A 21559-nucleotide genomic window follows, 5' to 3' on the forward strand; every position below is an offset into this window, starting at 1 on the left:
TAATTTTTGGAGATATCAGGGTTTGAACTCAAAGTCTTGAACGCAATTGCTAGTCAGTATTCTACCACTTGATCCATGTCTTTAGCCATTATTTATTTTTAAAATTTAGTTCTCTTTTTTTGTTTCCAAGAAAGAAACTTTCTCTATAATGTTTTGTCATTAAAAGCTCTAACCAGGCTTGCATGATAGACAAAGTGACTCATTTTAGAAACTCCTATGATCTGTCCAAATAGATAACATTAGACAATAAATTTATTTATCAATAATAATAATTAACTTAATGAATAATAGGACTTATTTGTGTTATTGTTCCTTTAATTAACCAGAGACATATTGCATATATTGGTCTCACTGCACAACCAGTAATAATTTGGAAAGGTTAAGATCATAAAGTAATGACTCATATTAACATTCAAAGATTTATTTTAAAATATAATCTGTACTATTTTGGGGGGGTGGATCGGTCATGGGGCCTGAACTCTGGGCCTGGCTCTGTCCCTCAGCTCTTGAGCTGAAGGTGAGAACTCTACCACTTGAGCCGCAGAACCACTTCTGGCTTTTTCTGCTTATGTGGTGCTGAGGAATGGAACCCAGGGCCTCATAAATACAAGGCAAGCGCTCTGTCCCGGAGCCACCTTCCCAGCCCTTAACTGTACTATTAAAGTTATTATCTCATTCTACTCCCCCCGCCATTCTATAGTGCCTTTCTGGAGAGAAAAAAAGATTTAACTCATGTTAAAACTTCATATGACAATAGTAAAACTAATGGAATAGGTGAACATATAACAAGTGTTCAAAATTCTTTACATAAATTAAGGGAGGGGATATATCAATGGTAAATTAACAAAATATTCTTCAGGATATTCTAATCTTAGCTCCCCCATTTCTTTTTCATCCAGGAAGTATGAATTAACATTGTTTTTCTATACCAGGTCCTGATCTATGGGGTAAATAGCCACCCACACAGGCTGAATAACAGCTCCCCCCAGTAGTACCCTTTTCATATCCAACCCTAATCCCAGAAACATCCTCATCCTAGAAACCGGTTTGTAGTTTGCCTGGCAAAACAGACTTGGCCCATGTGGTTAACAATCTCCCTGAGAAGGTTATCCTCAGTTTTCTGGGTAGATTCTAAATATAATGCCTAGAAGAAAATGAAGGAGAGGAGAGCAGAAAAGTAAAGATACTAATGATTGAAACAGACACCAAGACATGCTAGCAGCTCTGGATGGGAAAGAAGCAAGGACTGTCCCTTGAGCTTTCAGAAAGGACCAGCTCTAGTGACATCTTGGTTTTTAGCTCCTTAATGCTCATTTTGGATGTATTCTCCAGAATTATAAGGAGATAAATTCATATTGAGTTACTTAAGTTGCAATTTGTTGTCATATCTACAGAAAACTAGACCTCTAAGATGCTTTTATGATTTGAGAAAGATGCTCTAAACTGTCAGCTTTGTGGATATTTTGTTTAGAAGCATTTGTTTAATTGGTATTTCTTACTAAAATAATCATTTTCCATTAATTATTTGGGATATAATACTATTGGTTGTAATCAATTTGTCAGATATTAGCATGTTATAAAGAAGAGGCAGCAAACATTAGTGAGATAGTAGTTTAAGTTATTTTCACTGTCATAGGAAAACACTCTTTTCACTGGTTACTTTCTACGTTTGATAAGCCAGTTCAATTTGAAATTCAAAACACAAGAATCTTGCAGAAATCAGCTGCCAGATTTATTAATCTACCTGAAAATTAAAAAATAAAACAACAACCAAACAAAAATGTAGAATGAAGACAGACTTTAACAATAAAACTTTAGATACATTTCTTAAGAATTTATAATGCAATATTTTGAAACCTTCTGTATTGGAAATACACTTAATGCTGGCCAATTACTTGTTTCATCAGTGAGTTACTACTTTTGACAGCAATATACATATAGTTTGTCCTTAAATATCATATAATCAATACCATTTCTTCCTTTGATCCCTTAAGATAACTCATGGCCCAATTCATCCTCACTGACCAACTAGACTAATTAGGATATTAAAAAGAAATAAAAGAACAAGAAAAAAAGGAAAACAAACAAACTCACTAAGATTTTGTTTTATTTAGAATGTACCTAAAGACCCACTTAAAATTTGTCCTTCAATTTCACCAAATAGCCCAATCCTATATCTTGGTTCTCTTTCCGATAAAAAATTTCACTGTTTATTTTTGAATGTTTTTATTCCAAGTGCTGTAAATGGCCACATGAGTAGTATGTTTGAGGTGGGGGAGAGACAAGGAGAGTTTTGATATTAAGGCATACTTATTGGCCCAATGGACCAAATGATGAATGATATATGTTTGTGTATGTGTGTGTATACACATAAGTGTGTATATATACATATAAGTATGTGTATGTATATGTAGAACGGTCATTGAAATCACAAGTTACACACATAATTGGAATCAGAAGTAATTTGAAGAAATGAATGTGAAGGTACTGATTTTGATAAGTAGGTTTCTCAATAACTGTTCAATCTAGAGGAACAGCTATGATTTGTGTCGTGTAGGAAAATCAATAGTTGAAGGATTCTCTTATACAAACCTAATGGGCATCATGAAATGCATCCATAACTCTGTTTTAGCTTTGTGTTTAAGGATTTTTTTAAAAAATCACTTTGATATAGATTAAAATAAGCTGTTCTCTAAAATGGATTGAACAAAAATGATGTTCTTTGCATGATTTTTTTAAGCTACTCAGTGGTACTGTCACATTATTTACTTTTTTTTTATTTTCAGAGTGAATGGAACAACATTTCCTGCTTTTAATATTTTCTCTAAATGGAAAACAAAAAACAAAACAACAAAATATTTGAAACTCCAGATCTTTAAATCTTCTCTCAAACAACCCAATCACATAGGAATGTCCCAACCGAGATGACAGATCATGGTCAGTGCCAGCACTATGGCACACAGCAATGTCCTCATGTCCTTGAACAATTTGTCAATAATTTTCCATTTTGCCAACATCACAAATTTTCCACAGTTTCCCTTAGCAAGCTGAAGCTTACTCTTCATTTGTCACTGTGCAGAAAAGCTGTTTTATAGCATAGCATAGCATAAGCTATATTTTTAAGCAATAAATGGTTTGAGTCATCTATTTTGTCCTGAAATGCTATCTGTAGTTATATCTGCATTGCTTATAAATGGTCATAGTAAATTCAGCATGGAAGAGAATATTACAGAAAAGACAGCAGCAGAAGCATTAGCATTCTCTAATATTTATATATGTTATCAACATAACACAGCAGTAAAACGTTTAAATGCATATCAATGGGTACCATGTCTAAAAAAATTACTATAGTACCTATTTAGTGTAGTGGATATTTTTCTTACAGAGTGCTTGCTGTAAGGAGAACAGCGTAATAGATGATTTAGTACAGTTAATTCTTACTGGTTAAATAATGTATTTATGCACTGAAGGAACTGAAAGGAGACAGGTTTTTTTTTCTTTTTTTCTTTCTCTCTCTCTCTTTTTTTTTTTTTTTGCTTCAGTGTGATCCCAGATTTAACAGTTAACTCAAGAGTACAAAGGACCATGACATGTAGTAGTCAACTGAAATGGGCTGCAAAATCTTTAAAAGATGATTTGTACCTAAACGGCAAGGTGGCATTAGATCGTTGTAATGCTGATGGCCTGTGACTCAGAAGCCAGAGTCCAAAATCATGTTGTGCCTCCCCTCACGTACAGTCATGGTGAATATGCAACTTCAAAGAGGATGAACCATTTTTATGGTTATCTTTTGCAAGTCATAGAGAAAGTAAACAAAACAAAACAAAATGACAAATGCAGTCACTAAATGCCTTTTTTTTTTTACAAGAGGTGCAAAAACAGTCATTTCTAACAATTAAACTGTCATTTACAGTAGATATTTTTTGTACACCTGCAGAGACTCATTAATGATGGGGAAAACAATGCCCAAGGCAAATAGTCTCCAAGTGGATATTTACACGCGTCAAATGAGCTGTACCATAGATACCTAGAGAAAAATGAACATTACCTTATGTTATTATGAAATCAAAGAGACATGATAGAGCTTCATCATCCTTAAAACCAGTAGGAGACCCATCCCTAGCCTAAGTAAAAAGGAATCACCACATCCCCTGCCTATTCACCCACCTTCTTCCTGTTACACAGAATAAATGTTTAGAACCCTCCCGCCCACCCACAAATAAAGTGCGCAGTCCATAACAGACCATAGAATCATGTAACAGGAAAAGCCTATTTTCTGTATTCTTATTTAAAAAATAAAATACAAACGACAAAAATAAAACAGAGATTGAAGAGAACTCAGTGATTCTCTGCATCTTGCAGAAGGAGGAGGAGCACGAGGAAGGCCACCCTGCGTGACTGTCACTTGTGCTAGTACACGTAGCCTTCATTGTAGGGGTGCGGGTTGCAGCAGCCGCCCTCTGGCATGTATGCCATGCTCTCATCAAAGTGAGACAGGGGCACAGTATCCTCCTCGTTGATGTGACGCTCCATGTCCGTCTTCAGCAGTGGGCGCTGGTTGTCTGGAAAGGCCATGGAGAACAGGGCTTCTGGATCACACACAAATTTGTAGACATATCTCTCTCCAGCCACCTTATGTGTAACGTGGAAGAGAAAAACCCATCCTCACCATCCCCGCACACAGGGAGGGGTGGGGAAAGGGAGTGGAAAACATAGTTAATATACCAGAAAAGAGACACTTATCCCAAAACCTCAACAAACAAAACACAACCCTCACTTAGGAACTAGGAAACAGTCCAGTGCCAGTGGCGTGATCACCATCATTCTAACTACTCAAGAGTCTGAGAACTAAGGATGGCAGTGCACGGTGCAAAGCCAGTGGGGGCAGGAAAGTCCAATTAATTGGAGACTTTTATCTCCAATTCATCACCAAAAAGCCAGAAATCGGAGCTGTGGCTCAAGAAGTAGAACATAAGCCTCAACTGAAAAGCTAATAGCATGCAGGCCCAGAATTCAAGCCCCAGTATTGGCACAACAGCAAAAATAAAACAAGCAAATCAAAATCTTAAGAGAAACACAAAATTATTGACCTTGAGTAATAATTTATTTATTCTAGATATGGGTAGAAAACAGCTGTTTTCTCCTTTTGACATCAAGGTGAACATAGGCTGTTAACTTTTTGTGGGGGGAGGGGTAGAGTGATGATTTTAATGCAATCATTTCACTTCAGAAATTTTTTTCACACAGGGAAATTTATTTTGAGGGAGATATCTATAATTTAAAAATCTGTATCTTTAAGGTATGGTGTTTCTATCTTTACATTTCTAAGAGAGTATTAAAATAACAACACCACTACTTCTTACGCTACAGAAAGAAAAATGTGTTTTGTTCCTGATAAGACTAGATGGGTGATTCAATGATTCTCAAGGTAAAATTGTTTTTCTTCCTTTTCTATTTTGCATTGTTTTTTCATCTTAAAAAAAAGAATAGATATATAGCCCTATTTAAATGAAAGATAGATCAAGAGGATAGCATTATTCTAGGAACATCGCTTTAAAAAATGAAGTCAAGAAAGATGGAACTTAAGGATGTATATAAAGTGTCAAATTGAAGTAAGAGGTGTAAAAATAGTGAAAAGAATCTAAAATACACACAGCATAGGAAGGAAATGAGCAAAAAAAGATGTGACAAGTGTCTGAAATAAAGGACATGTGGTGTAATTTGTAGGGAGACACATGCCCCAAATTTAAATTTTGAAGTGTAATGCTTTTATAGAAAATTATAAAGAATTTGGATGACATAAACATATCTCCCATTAATGCACAATGTTGAGAGGTTCGAAAGTCTGGGGAAAGGCAGTAGTGGACAGATGCATTTGTTGCATTAATTTTGGCAGTAAATCTCTTCTTCTCTGTCTTTTTCTCTTCTGTCTCTGTCTCTCTCCCCTTCCCTGATTCCCTCCTCTACCGTGTGTGTGTGTGTGTGTGTGTGTGTGTGTGTGTGTGTCTGTGTCTGTGTCTATGTCTGTGTATGTCTCTGTGTGTGTGTGTGCAGCTTGAAATTTCAAAAGCCTGAAACAATCCTGTTGTAGTCTCAGATTTAGAACAATCTTGTGTCCTAAATTTAAGTAAAAGAAACCATCTCAGCAAGTTCAAGTAAACTAAATTTTCCCAGTAAGAGTATTTGTGACTATTAGTGTTTCTGACATGAGACATCTTTCTTCAACTAGCCCTCAGATCCCTATCTGATGAACTGGAGATAGAAAGAGTTATGAGACTAGAACATAACTTTGTTTCTAGAACAAAGTGTGGTAAACAGAGGATCTCAGCCACAATTCATTTACTATATTTTTTATTCAAGGGAAATTAATTCTGAACTGTTTCAAATGCCCTGAGCAATATCAGGAATAAATAGAGATAATAAACCTTACTTTCTCCCTTTTTCATTCATTGCTTAAAATGAATAAATAAGTAATCTCAACATTTCATCATGTTTTATAACATACATTGCTTAGTTTGCAGCTGCAGAGAGATATCTGTTTTAAGTACTGGATCTTTTTTGACTAGACATGGCTAAAATTAAGTGTGATGTATTAAATGCAAAACTTTTCAGCCTGGGGAATTTAAATGCATAACATGTTTTCAAGATGATACAACCTTATTCTGGTGGTGGTGGCTTACACTTGTAACTCAGGTGGCTGAGATCTGAGAACTTTGGCTCATAGCCCAGCTTGAACAGTCAAATCTCCAAAATTCTTATCTCCACTCAATTAGCAAAAAGCCAGGATGGGGCTGGGAAGGTGGCTCAGTGGTAGAGCACTTGCCTTGCATGCCTGAGGCCCTGGGTCTGATTCCTCAGCACCACATAAGCAAAAAGAAAAAAGCTGGAAGTGGCGCTGTGGCTCAAGCGGTAGAACACTAGTCTTGAGCTGAAGAGCTGAGGGACAGCACCCAGGCCCAGAGTTTAGGCCCCACGACCAGACAAAAAAAAAAAAAAAAAAAAGCCAGGAGTAGCAATATTGCTCAAGTAGTAATATACCAGCCATGAGTGTAAAAAGCCAAGCAACGCCCTGAGGTCAAGCCTCAGTACTAGCATGGGGATAAAACAAAAAACAAAGCAAAACAACAATAAAAACTATTCTCTTAAGACTACCTTTACTCACTGGATTGCCTTCCATTTTCCTTTCCTATATACACTATATATATATATATATATATATATATATATATATATATACACATACACACACATTTTATGTATGTTTTATGTATACATACAGAATATATAAAACTGTATTTGTTGGCTTGTACTAAATATTGTATGTTTAGAATAAGAGGCATCCAAACAAGAAGAAATGATGTCTTCCCTTATTATTAATGTATCAAAATGTGAAAAGGGCTATATATTAATACTGAGATGGAAATGACAGGAATTTTATGAGAATCAGAAGTGAACAAAGAGAAATAAAAAGGTTGTGCTTCTGAGGAGTAGGTATTTAAGCCTTGGTTAATTTTTAAAATTTCAAAAGTAACTCGAGAATATTAGGTGCTAAATTATAAATGACCAATTAGGCAAAAAGAAACAATGACAGATAATTATATCATCCAGAATATAACTGCTGTTAAAATATTGGTGTTGATATTTAAAATTTTGAGTTCATTTTTGGAGGGTTTAATTTTTTGAGCTCTAGTATATTTTAGATATGAGGCCCTTCTCTAATACATAGCCAATACAATTCTTCTCCTGTTCTATGAGCTTTCTCTTTAATTAGCTATGTCATTTGTCATGCAGAAACTCTTTTAGTTTGGTACAATTACATTTATCTAGTCTTTCTTTGATTTGTTGTGATTCTGGATCTTAGGAAGTTTTGAAGTGTGCCTAGGAGCCCGTAGTTTTTCCTACGTATTCTTGTAATATTTTCATGGTATTTGGCCTTATGTTGGGGTCTTTGATCCATTTTGAATTGATTCTCATGCAGGGTGATGTGTAAGGATCTTAAATTTTGAAAGAGAAGCATACACATTGTTGTCTACAAGGTACAACAAAAGCATTGCTGTATTGGATTATCTCTCTCTTCTTCTGTATGTACAGAAAATGAGGTTTTAAGAGTGTTTCAGGGGCTAGAAAGGTGGCTCAGTGGTAGCATGCCTGCCTTGCACACATGAGGTCCTAGGTTCGATTCCTCAGCACCACATAAGTAGAAAAGCCCAGAAGTGGTGCTGTGGCTCAAAGTGGTAGAGTGCTAGCCTTGAGCTCAAGAGCTGAGGAACAGAGCCCAGGTCCAGAGTTCAGGCCCCACAACCTACAAATAAAGAATGTTTCTCATGCATAGATTAAATTGGTTATTTTTTACTCTTCAGTTTTATATTTGATTTTTTTAATATACACTACATATTCCCACATACAGTTTTAAGTCAAAGACCAAATATGGTAATATGAATTTCTCCTTATGCAGTGAAATACATAATCTTGCAACATTTTTTTAATGGCATTATGTTCCTCTTACTGACTTCTAGAACTTAGCTTCCAGAATGCTTCATATATTGACAATGATGACAAGGTTTGGGGATTCACCACACTGGAGGAATGTCAAGTATGTCTGGGACCAGCCACGGGGAAGGATAAATGGGACTGCAAAAATTATAAGAGCCTCTGCTGGTCATGCTGGCTACAAGTAGACTAAAAGCTTTGCACATATGCCTATTAAACAATCTATCCTTCCTTATGTCATAAAGAGAAAGCCCCAAAAGATCTGTCAGCGACAGTACTCATACTCTAATTATATTGACCGGATAAATCATTCCTAGTCAAAAAAAAAGTATATAAAAATACTTTTATTATGTCACTCGAAGCTGAGAGCCATAATAACAAATATAAAGGTGTTTGATTTTTACTTATTAACTCCTTCAAATATGTTGAGTCATTTATTTGTTTTCTCTACTCTTCCTTTTTTATTTAAGAAAAAGTAACTTTCAAATATGAAAAGGTAATTCATATAAAATAAAATATAATGAATTTGTTCTACCAACCAAGGCTGAATATTTATTTTAAATGAGTGCTTTAGGATATTGAACTATGAGGTGATAAAATCAAACAACATATGAAACAAGAAAGAAGATTACTATCCTAACAAGAGCAAGAGATGTCTGAATATTTTATAAATCAGAAGAACCAAAAAGGGAAGGGGTATTACATTATCTAAGTTTTTTTTAATTTGCATCAGATTCTTTATATAAAAGCATTTCAAATAAAAACATTTCAAAAATATATACAACAGAATATTAAGTTTTCCTCGAGAGACATATGCAACATCAACACCAAAACCATCTTCAAAAAATATATATGTGTTACCTGGTAGAAACTTCTAGAAAGACTACTGCGTTGTGTGTAAAATTATTACACATCTGTCTTCAGTGCCTATGAACTTGTCAACAGAGAAGCTTAGAATACCAGAACCAAGTCCTAAGTATGTGTTTGAATGACTAGAAACCTTGCTGCAGTGTTGCCATGACAGATGTCTTTTAAAGCACGATGGACAGATTAATGTGCAACATGAATGTTAATGATAGAGTAGTTGCTCACCTTTTGCATGATTCCCTTTTCATAGTAATAGCGAAGGGAACGGCTAAGTTTATCATAGTTCATAGCTGGCCTGTTTTTCTGAATGCCCCAACGCCTGGCCACCTGTCACCAGAACAGAATTATATTGTAGTGTTAGATATTAACTTGGCATAATCCACAGAAATTAATTCATTTATAAATTACCTCAACCTCACCAAAATATGTCCAATTCAAAGATGGGAAGTAGGAAAACCATCGTGATCTGAAATTCTTCTGCCCGGGTTTAGAGAAGGCAAATAGTGCTTATCACAATAGAATTCTTTGTCACTATTGTTTTGGAGTAAAAATAAATAAATAAAATGGAAATAAGGGGTGTGTTTACAACGGAAATGAACAAGCTGCAATTGACCAAAATGAGGCAAGTTTTCCATTCTGAGAACACTGCTTTTTCCTTCTTAGTTTTTAGACAAAAACTATAGATTAAGAACAGCTTAATGATCTCTTTGTAACGGTGATTTATTGAAGGACTTCTTAACAAAGAAAAGAGAGCCTGCTCAGTTCTGTGCAAGAGAATGGAGAGGCAGTGTGGATAGGAGTAAAAACAGTATACATATTAACAAAATGAACCACAAATAATTTTCATTGCCTCAAGCAGCATCCAAATGAAATTTTGTTGCCAGCACCAAACTGGTGAATTAAACATTCATTCTTGGGACTGTAATTGAATGCTTTAAGTAAGAAGGAAGTGGAAAAGGTCACCATGGATATGAGTCATGAAGCAAACCTTTGAGAGTAGAATGTCCTCTTTTGTTGTTTAGTGAAAATCCTCCATTTTTTAATATGTAGCTTTACCAAAGCAATTTGTCTAATTAAGGCAAAGCTCTTTAGCAAGGCTTTAAAAACAAAACAAAACAAACAAAAAACACCTTGCTCCTCAACATATGAATCTCCCTCACTCATCTCCACATTGGGTTAGGGGAACACTGAGTACAGAATACTACGGCCTGCTTCTGCTAACCCAGCTAAAGACATTCCTTTCAACATCTTATTAGGCTGAGCAAAAAAAAAATCTCAGCTGTTGTGAAAAACCCCAAGAGAACATTATCACGTAGGGTAGTGTCTGTTTATTTCTAAGAGACTCCAAGTTGTTTTTCTAACACATTTTCCTTTTTATTAATTTTCTTAAAAAATAAGTTTGGGTTTTTGTTTTTGGCGGTACTGGGGTTTGAAGTCAGTGCCTCACACTTGCTTAAATAGCAGCTTTCTTACTTGAGCACATCCCATTCGCCATAAAATAGCTTTCTAGTAGGTCATTCTATATCTCTCTTTATTAACAATAATCTTTCTCTAGGGTTTTCTTTTTCTTTCAGTAACATATATCTTTTTCTATTTTTCTCTTAATTTGTGTTTGCTAAATGATGCTATAATGTCCTCTAATTACATGCATCAATATGTTTTCTTAAGAGATATAGATGTAACAGGAATAAGACCAGATATCAAAACCAATAATAACAGTGCAGACACTTCTTTATGTATAAAACACACACTTCTTTTTTTTTTTTTGATTGTGAAAATACTGTACAGAGGGGTTACAATTACATGGGCAAGGTAATGAGTACATTTCTTATCAAGCATTGTTGCCTCCTCCTTTGTCTCCCCTTCCCATCTCCCCCGCCCCCCCCCCCCCCCCCCCCCCCCCCCCCGCCCAAAGCTGTAAAGTTTGTTTTCCTACATACAGTCTTGTACTTCTCATTGTTGCAATGGGTCTACCTGTATCCCTATTTAAACAATGTGTTTTTTCATAAATATTCTGTCTAAAAGGAAAAGGTGGCAGGAAGAAATGAAATCTTTCAAAAATGTATCAGACATCACTGAAACTTTTAGAGTGACTAAACCTTGAAGGGACGTGAAAGTTGTTAGTGTCTCTTAAATTACAGCAAGTCCTGTATTCTTATTTATTTACAGCTGATTATTTCTTAGAAACTCATTGGGATTCACCTAAAAAAATGCTCATAATAATTTTTAAAGTTATATTGTAGTTGTCTCTGAAGAAGGAAGTATAATTTTTAAAAAAGATGTAGAAAGGTAATTTTTACAGAACTTGATTGCCAATTATGATGTAGCTAATTCTTAGTCTTATGAGTATTATTCTATATTTAAGAAAATAAAGTAGGTAGAAAAATGAAACTTTAAATTAGTAGATATTAAAATGGCAAGACTCAGTTATTAAAACCAAGAGTTAAAATATGAATAAAACTGCAACTAGCTCCCTCCTACCACACCTACTTTTAGAAGTTTTAAGACTAGGAAATGGAGACTAAATCTAATATATATATATATATATATATATATATATATATATATACACACACACACACACACACACACACACACATACACACACATACACACATATATAAACATTTTAAGGGAAGTGAAGAGTCAGAGAATTGGAAGGTGTGCTTGGTAAAGTCCTAAAGTCACAGGTATTCTCTCTGTGTTTTGTGTAGTCCTGTATCACAGTGTATGGTTTAAAATGGCAAACAGTACTCACAGAAAAGCATTGCCTGAGGATTTGGGAATTTCTATACAACAGGACCATGTGTATTCTTCTACCTCAAAGATTATAAGTCGTTATGTGGAAAAACGAATTTTACAACTTTGGTGTGGGGGGGGGGGGGGTTTGAGTGGGGGGAGGTGGGAAGTATGGGAAGGGATGGGAAGGGGAAACAAAGAGGAGGCAACAATGCTTGATAAGAAATGTACTCGTTATCTTGCCCATGTCGTTGTAACTCCTCTGTACGGTATTCTCACAATAAAATAAATAAATAAATAAATAAACAGTACTACCAAAAAAAAAAAAAAAAGACTATACAGGTGACAAGTGCCATCATTTTGAATCTTTATTCCCCTTTCTCATGAGGAGAACAGGAAATATTTCTCCCTCTTATTAAATTTTTTTCTCCCCACTTTGCCTTGCTATACTAAAATAACTCCTTCATTTAAGTTAAATTTTATAACACAATGTGCTATGTCCAGATGAAGTTTCACAATAACTATTCACTCCTCAGCTTTTCCTCATTGTTTTGAAAGCACTCTATTCATTAGTCATTTATGTTTAAAAGAGAAGCACTGAAATTATCAGGAAAACATTATCTTACAATATCAGTGACATTTCTCCTATTCCTTAATGATAAAATTAACTAAACACATTTACATGATGTAAAAACTAAAATAAAATAAATACAAAACTTCAAAAAGAAATAGCCAATAAACTGTGTTAATAACTGTATCCTGGGACATTTCCCTAGGATTATTGAATGATTTGAAAATAATACCTCATTATCTTGCATGTCTCAAAAAAGAGGGATATTAAAGATGGTATGTTTGCTAAGGTTATCCAAACACACTAAGCACATAATTAGCACCGTTCTGGCATGTCATTTAAAATCATTTTAAACTGAAAGATGAAATACAAAGAAATGAAACCTATGAGTAAATCCAGCATGATGGATTTAGAGACTTCTTGATGGATTGTGCTGATATACACCTTAAAACAAAGGAGGAGGCAACAATGCTTGATAAGAAATGTACTCATTATCTTGCCCATGTAATTGTAACCCCTCTGTATGGTATTTTCACAATAAAAATAAATAAATAAATAAATAAAAAAGATCTCCTATGTAGTAAAGGAGCTAAAGGATTTCACAAACTCTTTCCAAAGAAGAAATTTTAACAAGACATCACAGTCATTGTCTGAATGACATCGCCATTGTTGAGTATCTGATTGAAGCTTTGAAAATAATCTGTGAAGTATTTCTAGTCTTGGTTTGTCAATGCTTCACATTTTTGTAGGTCTTGTCCTTACATCATTTAAGTACATCTGCAGAAAAACTAATTTTCTTTAACAGTCAAATTGAACTCTAAGCACAATGCAAAATTTAAATACCCATTGAGCCGTGTGTGTGTGTGTGTGTGTGTGTGTGTGTGTGTGTGTGTGTGTGTGTGTGTCCCTGAAAGGCTAACTCTTTTTTTCTTTTTTTTGTGGGGCTTGAACTCTGGGCCTGAGCTCTTCAACTCAAGGAGAGCACTCTATCACTTGAGCCACTTCCAACAAACTAATTCTTTAGTACAACAAGAGCACTGATGCAACGTGGATGAGCAAAATTGCACTAACTAGCTCTTCTTATTAATATATTCTTAATGCAGATCTGTCCCTATCACCTTGTCCTCTTCCTATATCTTTTTCTCTCCCTCCTCTTTGTACCCTCCTCTCTCTCTCTCTCTCTCATATATTATGGACTAAACTCAGGGCCTTGTACACTTGTGAATGTTGGGCAATTGCTCTGCAATTGAGCTGTATCTCTAATCCTGAAACAGGTCATCTCTTATATAATTTAGAGTACATTTACAAATTATGTTGAATATGTTGATTAATGAACCCATGAAATTTAAGGTGTATAGCCAGTACTTATGAAACCAATTACTTTGAGTTCAAAATATTTTCAATGCTGCTGAGCATTTTTTTTAACATTGCTGATGTGTTTAGAACCAGTAGCCCATACAACTGGTCATAATCATGTTAGTTAAACATTTCCCACAAAAGCTATGTGCATATGACCATATAAGATGATGTTAAGTGAAATGAACCCTAAGATAGGGACACAAATATTAGTTTTCTCTCTTGCTGTTGTTTCTAACATGTTTATAATGTACCATGTGTTTTTTTTTTTTGTTTCTTTGTATGTTCTTCCTCCATGGTGTAACTCTTGTTTTCACTGTATTGGATGTTGATGCCCTGCATATACACTTCTCTAATTCGGTAAGGGGAAGGGAAAAAACAAAATGCTTAAATAGGGATACAGGTTGACCCATTGTAACAATGAGATGTATAAGACACTATGCTGAAAACAAACTTTACAACTTTTTTTTTGGGGGGGGGGGGGATGTAGTTGTGGAGGTGGGAGGGAAGGGATGGTAGGGGAAAAACAAAGGAGGAGACAACAATGCTCAATAGGAAATGTACTCATAACCTTACTCATAAAACTGTAACCCCTCTGTACAGTATTTTTATAATAAAAAAATATAAAATTTTCCACTGGTTTCTTGGCTAATATAAGAGGAAGTAAATTTTGGAGTAGTAACAGAGGAAACATCTTTAATGAGACACAAAAATCTCATAGAACTGTCACCTTTGCAAGGAGGTTGATAAGGCCATGGATGGATCATGCTACAATAACAATCATAGCCTTAAATATAAACTTAATCTTGGAGAGACTAAAAATTCAAAATAGACATTTTTCATGGAAATCCCCCTTCATAGAAATATTCCATTTGTGTGTGCATTGCTGGGCAAGGAGTGAGGTGAAGGTGATATTTGTACAGTTGGTCAAAAGTGTACTCTTGCACGCCCTAATCTCCCACAGCTGTTCTTCCCCAGCCCCTCTTGGACTTGATATAAAATATTCTCCAGCTCTGTTGGTAAAATCAGACTGTCAAAATAAAGAATTTAATTTAAAAGAACAATGCTAACATTCAAAGAATATTTGGGATACAGCAGAAAGATCTCTCTTCTCCCACTTAAGGACCATAACATGCACTGTTACAAACCTTAGTAGCCCAGACCTTCTGAATAAGGGCAAATGGCATATATAAATAACGTGCTGGTTGATTTCCTATCAACTCTGTAGTATGACATTCAATTGGAAATCCCACACAATACAATAATAATTAATTTTAAATGTAGGCACTGTTCTTTTAAGCCTGTCTGCTGTGTGTGTGTGTGTGTGTGTGTGTGTGTGTGTGTGTGTGTGTGTGTGTGTGTACACAAGTGTATACGAGGGTGGATGCTAGCTCTAGGGCTTTATTTCAGGGCCCGGGCACTGTCCCTAAGCTTCTTTTGCTCAAAGCTAGTGCTCTACCCCTCGAACCACAGCTCCACTTCTGGCATTTTATAAATTTAGTGGAGATAAGACTCTTACATACGTCCCTGCTCAAGCTGGCTTCAAACCACTGAATAGCTATTATTATAGGTATGCACTGCTAGCGCCAGGCTAAGCCTTTTTATAATTTAAAGTATTCTATGTCTTAGAAATAAAGAAAAGAAATGGTGAGCTCGGTATATGAATCAAATGTATCCGTTTCTTTCTAAATATATCAGGTATCTTATCTTCTTAACTAAATTCTACTAAACCAACCTCTTCAGGCTCAATCAGCTTAAATTCCATGCCTCGGCCAGTCCAGGCAATGAAATGTGAATTTGAAGGGTCATCCAGAAGAGCTACCAAAAACTGCCAGAGTTGAAGTGACCCCCGTCGCTGGTATGTGGGCCCTTCTCGATACATTCCTGGCTCTTGTTTGATGTCCCCTAAATTAAAAAAAAAGTGTCCATTATTAACAGTAATGTTATACTCTTTATATAAAATCAGTTTATGCAACAAATATATATCACAATTATGACAATAGTCAAACACAACTTCGTTATAAGTTGCCACGAAATGTAATGTCATCATTAAAGAGATTTACAGGAATTATGTGAATATAAGCCAGAAATCTATAAAACCTTAACAGACATAATATATCAAAGCAATACAAATGTACACCAGTTTAAAATAAATTCATAAATACCATTTACTTACAAAAAGTTTGTATAATTATCCTTTCGTCATTGGTTTTTCTTAAGCCATACTGCATAATCATATTTGTTGCTGTTATTGTTAATGCTATTATTCACTACTCTTAGCAACACAGAAGAGAGAATAATCAATTTTAAGCTCTGGGCATTTTATTTGTATAAATTCTGCAAACTATAATTTGCTCTCATTTTTCTATATCTCTTGTTTGTATTTCCCAAACAAAGTTCATTTGGATTTGCTTATTTTTTTTTACTGAAAGTCCAATTTAAGAATATATACATAGGAGAGAAAGATGATCAAGATGCATTATGCTCATTAACTGATATGCTGAACTGAAACCCCTATGCACAAATACTTTAAACAGATAATTTATATGTATAGATGGAACTCTCCATTTAAAACATCTATATTTTAAGTAAGAAAAATTTGTTGGTGTTACATTTGGTCATCATAAAAAAATGAGGGGGCAATGGAGGAGCTAGCACTTAATTCTTCTCCTGTAAAGCTGAGCTTTACAAAACAACATAGTACTGTGATTGCTGACTATTTACTTCCATATCCAGCCAACAATCTCAAAAATATGAGGAACTGGTAACATTGGGGATTCAGTACGTAGGGCCGTGCCAATATATTGTTGTTAATGAGTGAAGTGATTCAAACCAAATATACTGAAGCAAATCACACTAAGTACAAAATTGTTAAAGAAACAAACAAAGACACCTAACTCAAGGGCTTTCTGGAATTTTACTGTCGTCAATAGAAATATAAAACTTTGGAGTGGGGCTGGGAAGGTGGCTCAGTGGTAGAGCGTTTGCCTTGCATGTTTGAGGACCTGGGTTCGATTCCTCAGCACCACATAAGCAGAAAAAAAACAAAAGCCGGAAGTGGCACTGTGGCTCAAGTGGTAAAAGTGCTAGCCTTGAGCTGAAGAGCTGAGGGACAGCAATCAGGCCCAGAGTTCAGGCCCCACGACTGGACCCCCCCTCTCCCCCCCCCAAAAAAAAAAACTTTGGAATGGCAGGAAAAACAATCACAATATCCAATGCATATATGTGAAAATGGAACTGGGCAACTTGGGGGAGAAAGATGGGTTTGGGAGAGATGAGCGAAAATGATGGTGGGAGGAACTGATCAGGACTCATTGTGCTCATTAGCCGACATGTTGAATTGAAATCCCTTTGTACAACTACAAAATACAGTTGTAAAAAGAAATATACCTTTTGAATAATTACAGAAGGAGCATTACTTTAAGAATTAAACTAAATATCAGATTGTTCTGTCAATAGCTGCTAAAAATCATTATCATTTTGTCCATAACTAGAGAACAGAGGAGTGCATGCTCATATTGATTTCAAAGACAGTTTTATTTATCTCAGTTTTTCTTTCTGAGATTTACAAATTTTTTTCCCATGGAAGTAACTGAGCAATTATGCAGACAGAGTGAAACACTGTTAAATTTTATAGTTTCTACAGTGCTTTCTGCCTTTAAACGTGACAGATTTGCACTGGCCATATGCAATGAAAAAATACCCTTCTGTTTTTCTTTCTTCTAGTTTTCCATTACTTATAATAAAATGCAAGACAAATGCTATCTTTCAAAAACATGTTTTCTCAGTATAAACTTGAAGAGTATTTAACTTCGGGAATAAATAATCAAGGCTGCTAGTTCCCTTAACTTTTATGTGACTGTGGCCTGTGGATTATAACATAATCTTGTCGACAATTTCCAGGTCCTTAGCAATTTTAACATTGCTAAAAAAAAAATGTGATGCTCACTATAGATGAAAGTGACTGGTCAAAAAGCCAAAAGTGGAAGTTTTGTCTCAGGAGAAAAGGCTGTGTTCTAAGTATTCTGATGCTCTGTTAATTGTACTTAACAGCACAGTTCACACCTATGAAACAAGGCTGAAAATCAGATTGTAGAATAAAGCCAAAAGTGACCCCCACTGGAACCTTGTATAAATTTAGCATTGCTAATGGGGGCTAGGAAACATTTTCCTGAGACTTGCCATTTTTTTTTTGAAAAGTATCAGCATATTAAGAGTAGCAAAAAGCTTAGGAACATAGAAGAGTTTTCAAGAAACTAATTACAGATTGAAAAGCAATCGGAGCATGTACTTTGCTGTTTAAATAATGACAATTAAAACCTCTGAGAGCTCCCAAATCATTACAGCCATGATCCCTAAAGTTTGTGCAATCAGCTAATCAGAGGGCCCCTGCTCGTTTCCTGTTTAACAATCAAAGCAGGAAATAGAGAGACCACTAAATGAATTAACTGTTCACTTTTTACCCAAGCTTCCTCATAAATGCTGGCTTTTGCCACTATTGTCAAGAACAAGACTCTAACTTGATACACTTTTCTAATATCTGGGACTTTTTCTTCGAAACAGTGATAAATATTTTTAAAAATGTTTCTTAACTTCCTTTTAAACAAAGACAAAGTAATGTTACATTGGTAATGTACATCTTCCTGGGGGTGATGAGGCAGTGACAATCACTAAGTCACTAAATAAATGGGTGGTTCTGTTGTTCTATGCACCATAATGCATCTTTTCATGAACAACGAGAAAAGGACTGCATTAGTCATCAGTGCATCCACAGCAACATTCACTCTGCTGTGCTTTGTTAATTACAAGATCAGCTTTCAATAAATTTCCAATAACAAGCTGAAATGTGCCCAGCAGGGCAATGGAAAGATCCTCCCCACAAAGCTCAGCAAGAATGATGCTCTTTGGCTGTCTTTCCAAAAATGAACTCTCACATAGAACAACATCAAGGGTGCTTAATGTAGAAACAGTCCTCAGTCAAGTTTAACCAGAATTGATCAATGTTGTGCACAGAAATATTTAAGTAAGGACAGCAACTGTTTTCTGAAACAGAAAGGGTAATGTCTCCACTGTCTCTTAACAAAAATCAAAGCTTGCAACACAGTGAGAAACCTACCATCAAATTTCTCTGGGACAACACAGGTGTCATCATAAAACTGCCTGGGTCCCTTTTCAAACATACAGCCTGTAGAGGAGGAATACATACATTTATTCATGACAGAATATGAAACAAAGGTCATAAACATTTTAAATGTAACAACAACAAAAATTGTGGTAAGGAAACAATTCTTCCAACTTACAACCTTCTAACCCTAGACACATTTGCCTTATGTATGGTATGGGGTAAAATAACATCACCTGCTAATATTTGATGAGGCTCTTGTGGGGATTAAATTTAAAGTGTTAGGGTATAGAATGGTATCCAGCATACAGTGACAGATCAACATCACTTGTCTACATTATTACTGACTCAGGCATAAACCTCATAAATATTGGCAAACCTTTGTTTTATACTATGTCATCTGCTTCTCCAGTTTCTTCTTAGTTTCATTATTCAATAAGAAAATGAAAATCTTCTCTTCAAAAGAGGAGAGGAGAATCAAAGTGAATTATTGGTATCCTCCTGAATTATTCCTGAATGGTTTGCAAGGATTTACTTTACTCTCTCACATCTTTGTAGAAGTATCTAGGTAGGCTAACCTCATCATTAATAGCCAAGATACTGGGGGGAATAAAGAGAAGAGAAGAAGAAGGAGAGGACAAAGAAGAAAACAAAATATAATTGTCATCTCTCATTATAAGGAGGAAATTTCATTTAACTTAAAGTTTGTTTGGTGTTTTGTTGTTATTATTGTTTAGTTGAGTCCTGGAGCTTAAGCTCCACCTAGGAGATGTTCCTAAGTGTTTTTGCTCAAGGCTAGTGATCTACCCCTTGAGCTTCAGCTCTACTTCTGTTTGTTGTGGGGTTTTTTGGGGGGATGGGGGTAAAGCAGGGTATAATGGCTTATTGGAAATAAGAATCTCACGGACTTTCCTTCCCCAGCTGGCTCCTAACAGTGATCCTTAGATCTCAGCCTTCTGAGTAGCTAGGATTACATGTACACAGCTAGCTTAAGTTATTTTATTTCTCAAATGCATCAGTCTCTATGGTGGTTATATACAATTAACAGCATCAACCACAACAACAATTATAATGCATTTGTGCAAACATTTAGATCTCTCATATTTTAGACTTATCCTTTTATCTAATATTTCAATTTTCTACTTATATAAAATAACCAATAGTAGTCCTAACTTAAAAGGATGCATCTAAGTGAGCTTTACTGAAAAAGCAGTGTTTAGGTCAAGAATATATATATATACATATATACGTATATGTATACACATATATATATCTAATAATCAAATGAAATAATTTTTGACTACAATGCAGATGTCAAAGTGTCTCACAGAAAAGCTTCCTGCCAGTTACCACAAACACATCTCAAACATCTTATGCAAAATTTCATTCTAAATCACTGATTTTTCAAAAGTATAGAATCCAAAACACTTAAAAATAAAAACATTTAAATCTTGCTTTACTTCAAAAGACTGTCTTAGGCTTACAGGAAACGAGTATTTTTATATTTTGATAGAATGCAATAAGGTGAGCTAATTTATAAAGCACATGTTCTAGTTTAAAGAAATGCAGTTCTTGGAAAAACAAAAACAAAAACAAAAACAAAAAACAACTTCACCATATTTCAATTAAATTATTTCAATTAAAAAAAAAAAAAAAAAAAAAAAACAACACCCAAAACACAGAAATGCATTCTCATCTGTTTGCAGGTATATATGACTCATGCTAACATCCAAATGCAAGCTATCAAGACCTGAAAGATCTACAGTTTGAAAAAGAAAGTTTTTAAAAAATAATAGTTTAGAGCACATAAATGAATTTTTTCCAAAGACCAAGTCAGTGAAATGTATGGTTATTTTGAATGTTATTTACAAGGAATTTAGAAAATAGAAGACTTAACTTCTGTTCTGCTGGGATGAGCCAGGAAGCCTTCTTGCCTCATGTAAATGGAGTGGCAGCTAGGCACTTCTGAAAGAGGAAGTGACATTGGTTAGAAACCTGTGTGCCATGGGAAGAACACCAGTACCAACAGACAGATCGCAGGCAGATAGAAAAGTTACGGAAATGGCATGTGTGGTTCGCATTTCAGGCAGGAACCACCTTTGAAATGGAAGAATTAGTGTATCATGGTGAGCACTGATTCTCTTGATTAATCATGAGAACTCAGAAATGTCCCAAATCAATCTGGCTAAAGTTCCACTCTCGTTACAATACCACACAATTGTCATACTGTTCTCCAAACAGTATCATGAGTTATATATATAGCTCAGGACGTTTTTTTAGAATATATATCCCATGGCATTCAATGTACAAAGAAAAAGAAGAAGAAAAAGAAGAAAGAAAGAGGGCTTATTTGTGGTTTATTTTTTTGAAAACTAAACAGAAATGATTATGGAAAGATAAAATATCTAAATTTC

The 21559-nt window shown here is 35.1% G+C and overlaps 1 protein-coding gene across 4 annotated transcripts in view; it reads right to left on the minus strand.

The window, feature by feature from the left end:
- Positions 1-1708: 1708 nt before the first annotated feature.
- The window catches only part of Etv1 (ETS variant transcription factor 1), a 98078-nt gene continuing 78227 nt past the window's right edge, over positions 1709-21559 (minus strand). For all 4 annotated transcript variants that reach the window (XM_042695821.1, XM_042695823.1, XM_042695822.1 and 1 more), the window contains 5 exons: positions 21042-21110; positions 19140-19208; positions 15759-15928; positions 9583-9684; positions 1709-4632 (listed from right to left, as the gene is read on the minus strand). In XM_042695821.1, coding sequence (XP_042551755.1) covers positions 4411-4632; positions 9583-9684; positions 15759-15928; positions 19140-19208; positions 21042-21110 — 632 coding nt within the window. In that variant the 3' untranslated portion in view covers positions 1709-4410. The remainder of the gene's footprint in view (positions 4633-9582; positions 9685-15758; positions 15929-19139; positions 19209-21041; positions 21111-21559) is intronic.

Source organism: Dipodomys spectabilis, unplaced genomic scaffold, assembly GCF_019054845.1.
Source record: "Dipodomys spectabilis isolate Male_0828 unplaced genomic scaffold, ASM1905484v1 ptg000190l, whole genome shotgun sequence".
In the NCBI taxonomy this organism is placed as follows: Eukaryota; Metazoa; Chordata; class Mammalia; order Rodentia; family Heteromyidae; genus Dipodomys; species Dipodomys spectabilis.